General features: G+C 30.1%; 1 protein-coding gene across 1 annotated transcript; it reads right to left on the reverse strand.

Annotated features, from left to right (window-relative positions):
• Positions 1-3,101: 3,101 nt before the first annotated feature.
• On the reverse strand, positions 3,102-5,811 carry LOC129301538 (WAT1-related protein At5g07050-like). Its single transcript, XM_054940097.1, has 4 exons — positions 5,553-5,811; positions 4,785-4,945; positions 4,511-4,662; positions 3,102-3,580 (listed from the first exon to the last, which is right to left on the reverse strand). Exons 1-4 carry the CDS (start codon positions 5,809-5,811, stop codon positions 3,295-3,297), a joined length of 858 nt encoding a protein of 285 aa, XP_054796072.1. The 3' UTR covers positions 3,102-3,294.
• Between the last annotated feature and the right edge of the window lie 339 nt (positions 5,812-6,150).

The raw sequence follows: 6,150 nt of genomic DNA on the forward strand, positions 1-6,150 counted from the left end.
GAGCCAAACCCTAGCTTACACATACAAATCTAAGAGCATCCATTTCATAGCCATATTACATCCCATTAAAGTCCATTTAATTTTTGAGAACATTTTCATGTTAGTAGAGTAGAGGTAGAAGGATTACAATCTTTTAGTAGGGCATTTTTGTTAAAAGACTTTGAGTGAAATTGTTGAATCCTAAACATTTGAGTGCTTTAGAGCATAGTTCCTTGTGAGGCTCTCTTTATGAAATTGCATCTTTTTAATGATTTTCTTGTGGATGATGAGGTATTCTAACTAAGGTAGCAACATCTCTTATAATTTTGTGAAAAATTTCCTTGACTTTTAACTTAATTACCCTTGACAAGTTGTTTTGTTTTACTTTGTTCTTATTTTGGGATTTTAAGAGAGTTTGTTTTTTTGTTTTGATTTTGCCCGAAGTGCAAAAGGTAAATGTGGGGGAATTGATAAGTTACATCTATCACACACTTTTTCTTATTATTGTTGATAAAAAATGTTATATTTATCCAAATTGCACACTTATTGCATTGATTGTGAAAAATCATCTAAGTGTAAGATTTTGTGCATTAGGAGTATTTTGGTCATAAAATTAAATTTTAGAGAAAATGTTTGAGAAAATTTTCCAAGATGAAATTTTAGTCCAGAAGAACAATGGTCCAATTAAATTTCTCAAATTCATTTTAGATTGAGAGTAACTAATTTCTCAAATTGACTATTTTGGAAAGTCAGTTTCGAGTTGACTTGTTTTCTTGCATTTGGGCTAGGTTATTTTTATGCATGTGTGGCTTACAATTTTTGGGCTCTAGATCACGCCCTAAAGCCTTTTTGTGATTTCATAATTGCTTTTTATTGTTTAATTGTATTTTTCATATATTTGGGAATTAATTTTAATCAGAAAAATGCAAATATTATCTATATGCTTTGAACTTTGATATTGCGTCATGTTTTATTTGTATAGAGATGTACCTTTGGATTTGGCATCCGAGGACCATTGGATTGAAATACTAGATAAGTCAAGAGGAAAAATACTTGAGTTTTGGGGTGAAAGTATAAGTCGTGCACAATCTTGCACGCATCATACCACATTTTAATTCCACTCACTCTCTCTTAATTTCCCATTGCCTTTAGTTTTATTTAATTCAATTTTCAAACCATTTTCATCTAAATTTTCATCCATTTTACCCCAGTAAAGATTAAAGTTACCTTAGTTCATTTTTCACCCATTTACTCAACACTTGAGTTAGGTCCTTTTACCCTAGACTTGAATCAAACTACCCTAATTTTAATTTTAGCATTCATTCTTTCATTCACCCTCATTTTGGTAGCCACCCGTCTCCATTCTCTCTCCATTGTTGTTCACGTTCTTCATCTCCATCTTACCTTCTCTCTCCCATAATTCATGTTCCAACCATCAAAATTATAATCTAACTCCACCAGTCTTCTTCTCTCATCTCATACATCAAACCATAGTGTTTCAAAATCCATTGTTTCTTGGTTTAGCTTCAAAATCCTCAAAGTGTTCATGAGTATAGTTAGGCCACAATGGAAGGATCACACTTAAGTGGATTACAATATGATTAAAGACTAAATCTACAAGGAGTGATAGAAGGAAAGGATGCCAAAGGAGTTTTAAAGTGTCTTAAGGAAGGTGAAGGATCATGGCCACTTTCCATTAAACCTGGGTTAATGTAATATTGTTCTTAAAATTAAGAACATTGTTTTCTAACATCTTGTTTTTATTGACCAAAATTGATATTTAATTATTGGTTTAGTGTTTTTCTACTTTGTTTCACTTTGTATAGTTGTTGAAAATTTTCTCCAATATATTATAATTCACATAAATATATGTTTTATGTATCTTGAATGTGTCTTACATTGGCTAAGTTTGTTAAATAAAAATTTCGTTGTTATATATGTGGCTACAAATTTTTTTTTTTAAAATGTGAGTTGCAACTGGATTGATAGGATAGTTTAAAATAAAAAAAAAACTTATAACTAACAACCCTTGTTGAATTCACATCTTATTGAATCCAAATAAAAATAAAACAAAAATCCTACAATTGAAAATAAGCTTACTTTGCAATGTTCTCTGTCCACTTCTATCGATCAATCAATGAAAAATAATCTATTTTTTCCCATTTTCATGATATATACTTACCTTTCAGTTTAATCAAAATTAGACATGAGCTATGATATATTAAGAGAAGAATTCCTCTCCTTCTCCTTAGTATTTATGTATATGCTAAGAATGTAATTTCTACAAATTCAGCATCCTCATTCCTCACTATATATATATATATATAAAGCAGAACCAGACTCAATGGGAATGATATCAAATAATCAACAATACAAAGCACCATCACAATATTCCAATAATGAAGAATGTAAACAAAAGAATCAAAATAACTAAGGTCAGATACAGAGAATCCCAATGTAAACAAAAGAATCAAAATAACTAAGGTCAGATACAGAGAATCCCATATACTACCAAAGGAATAATTTTGTTAGTAAATAGTGGAAGGAAGCATCACTTGCATGCGTTTCAAATGGGCATGGACAAAGCATATTCTCTTAATAATTCAATGTGTTATTAGCATCTATATTTAGACGCACTTGTTTACAAGAAGTTATATATCACTCATTGATAGTCTTCTGGCCCCAAAAAAAAAAAAAAAATTGGATGAGAGGATAATTTATGTTTTATACATATTTTAACCAAATTATCTTTCTTTTAACCATTTTATACATCTTTTAATAGGTTTAAATATTGGAAAAATAAGTTCAATTTTGTTCAAAAAAATTATTTATTTATCTTGTATCACGAAAAGGGATAAATTAAATGAGAGGTTTTAATAATTTTATGAAAAATAATGAAAATTCATTGTATTTTACCTATTATGCATGACTTGTATGTGTCATAAAATGCCATACCCTTATCACCCTTGGCGGAATCTGAATCAGATGTCAGCTATATATGGATATTCTTCCACAAACAAAATATATAAACTAAAGAAAATCATTAATTCTTCTCAAAAAGAAAATCACTGATTAATCAAGCAGAAGCCAGATGAAGAAGATAAAAGGAAAAAAGAAAAAAAAAAAGAGAAACATGTCTCTGCATTTTTAATTAATTAAACTGATAATACAATCACTTGAAAGTTTGCTTCAAAATTATGCAGCTACATATGTAATAATACACCAAACAAGACCCCTTCAATTATGAAAAGGATCCAAGGAAATCCCAAAATGAAACAAAAATCTCCATTGATATTATTCCAGTCGCGTATATAATTAAGCTTTTGGCTCTTGGTTGGAGTGAGGCATGCTAATGTGAACTGAATCAATCTTACTGATGGATTTATCTCCTTTCTCTGATTTTGCTTCGTTGATTGTTAATTGTTTGTCATCTGCATACTTATTATTATTATTATTATTATTATTCGCATCAACTGGAGAGGCCTTCATTGGTAAGGCTATATCTTGATCTACTTCATTCACTTTACTTTCCACTCTTTCTTTATGCTTTCCCCATAAGACAGAGTACAATCCAATAACTATTAAGATGCTCCCAATAACACTGCACCCACACAAAAGTGAATTATTCTCGATTAATATTAATAGGTCCAAACAATAATAGAAAGCGAAAAAAGAAGATGAAATTATCACAATATATCAATTTCCAAAAAATATAAAACCCACAAACACAAAACAGGTTTTTTTTTTTTTGGTTATGAATCCCATGTCGGGGAGTTTCTACGAGCAAAGTGAGTATCTAAATGGAAGAATGATAATAAAGTCCCAAAATAGAGAATTAATGACAGTTAAGTCCCCACAAATTTTTTTTTTTGAAATATGAATCACAAATATTGATTCAAATAGCTACAAATATGAACTGCAATTGTAGACTATGAATTATATTTAGAAATTAATTTTTTATTTACAATTGGAATTCTTAAATTTAAAACTGTCCAGCTAAATCAGTATTTATAGTTGACTTTTCAGAAAATGCTAGTGGGGACCTACTTGTCATGAATTCCTTATTTTGGGGCTTTTATGTCATTTTCCCTTTATAAATTGAAGGGTTTCTCCCATTAAATACAGTGTTTTGAAAGACTTTTCTCTTTGAATTTATATTTTTTCCTTTAAAAGTTTAAAGTACATTCCCACCTAATAGGCTATTTTTTAAAAAAATTATAAGAATATTAGATACATTTTCTTATCATCAAAATTTATGTAAAGCTCTTTTAAAATAAATTGTAAATAATATAAAATTCCGTATTCAAATTACATAAATTTTTATGTTCTTTTAAGATTATAAATTCACAAATTAAACTTCTCATGACAATAGAGATGGGATATCTATGTAGTTTTTGAAACTCTCAAAGGTCTATGAAATTTAATTTTTATTTTTGATGAAAGCTTGAGTAATTTTTAAAAATAGAATGAACAACTGTATATAATTTCTGAAAAATTTAGAATATATGTAGCCAAATAGATAGATAAATACCCTCCAAGATAAATTTTTTCAGCAAGGATGAAGGAGCCCATGATGGCCACAATAATCATCATCAAAGGGCTAAAGGCAGTTGCAAAGACAGGGCCTTTCTTGTTGATCACCAGTCCTTGTACATAGTATGTTAAGCTTGATGTCACAATCCCCTAAAACATTATTTCACAAATATCAATTAATTAATTGATTAATATTAATAATTAGGGAAATAAAAATATTATGGGTCAAAAGAAAAGTATGTTTCTTATCATCATCATCATCATCATCTTACAGCATAGGCAGCAGCAAGCAAGTTCATGTCAAAGCCAATCTTCCACACAGAAGGATTGTGTTCCATCACAAATGTAACAGCAATTGCCTGAAGTGTCCCTATGAAGCACATTAGTGATGTCAGACTGAGATTATGATTTTGTATGTCTCCAATGCTTTTGCCTGTTCAATACCATTCATTGATCTTATCAATTCCACATAAATGTCATATAATAAACATCACACACACACACACACTCACAGGGTAAAATTGTAAATTTTCTCTTAAGCTAGAACTTCAAAAGCGTCCAAATCCTTAAACTCATATTTTGTGTAATGTTTGCTTTTAACATTTCAAAGTGGTACAATATTGCTGCTACCATTAACAAATGTAAATCTTGACTATTAGTTTATCCAAAAATTACCAACAAATACCCAAAAAATTATGAAAAATATCAAGAAAAGAATTTTTATAAGTCCTTTTCTGTATTTTGTGTCCTTGTTTGTAATTTTTTAGTCCTTTTTTATAATTCTGAGATTTTTTTTTTGTCAATTAATGATTAAAGTTAACTTTTGTTAATAATAAAAGAGACACTGCACCGTTTTAAAAAGTTGAAGAGGAACATTATAAAAAAAATGAGTTTAAGATTTTAGATGCTATTGGACCTATAGTTTAAAGATGAAATTATCCTTAATGCTATTTATATACACTCACTAATATAATTATTAAGTACACATGAGAATCAATAACTAGTAGAAATAACTGAAGGGTTTATTGTGGTGTTCTTACTTGTAAAACAAAAGGCAAGCCCAGGCAAAGGTGGCAATGATAAGGAAAATGGAGCCAATGAACCATTGTTTGTCTGAGGAAGAAGTTGAAGTGTGTGTGGTTTGAAGATTATTGGTTGTGATGTGAGAGTAGCGGTGAGCATAATGTTTGGTCCACAGCAACTCCACAATGGGGCCTTGTACAGTGTCATCAACATGGCCCCAGCCACTGTCACTATGGTCCCCACCACCTTGCTTGACTGACACCTCATCTTCTTCATGTTAATCTTTTCCATCCTAATTAATTTCCAACATAATTTCAATGTTCCAAAAATTAGTTTCTTCATCAAAAGCAAAAGCAAAGCAAAAAAAGCTCATTGCAGAAGAAGATAATTGTTAGTTAATATGCAGGACCACACAGTAAATAAAGGGAAAGAGAAGGTGGAGGGCCCCACTTACCAAGTGAGTGATCACTGGCCACTCTCTTTATTTTTTGTTTAGCATACCACTGTGACCAACTTAATATCTAATAACAAGAATTGATTTCCTAGAGTAAAAACTTATACAATGAGAATATTATTAGCCAAGATCGTCCTAAAGTGAAAGGAGAGACAACGGAA

Source organism: Prosopis cineraria, unplaced genomic scaffold (genome assembly GCF_029017545.1).
Source record: "Prosopis cineraria cultivar Desert tree isolate PC_DT_omini unplaced genomic scaffold, ASM2901754v1 PC2187, whole genome shotgun sequence".
NCBI classification, from domain to species: domain Eukaryota; kingdom Viridiplantae; phylum Streptophyta; class Magnoliopsida; order Fabales; family Fabaceae; genus Prosopis; species Prosopis cineraria.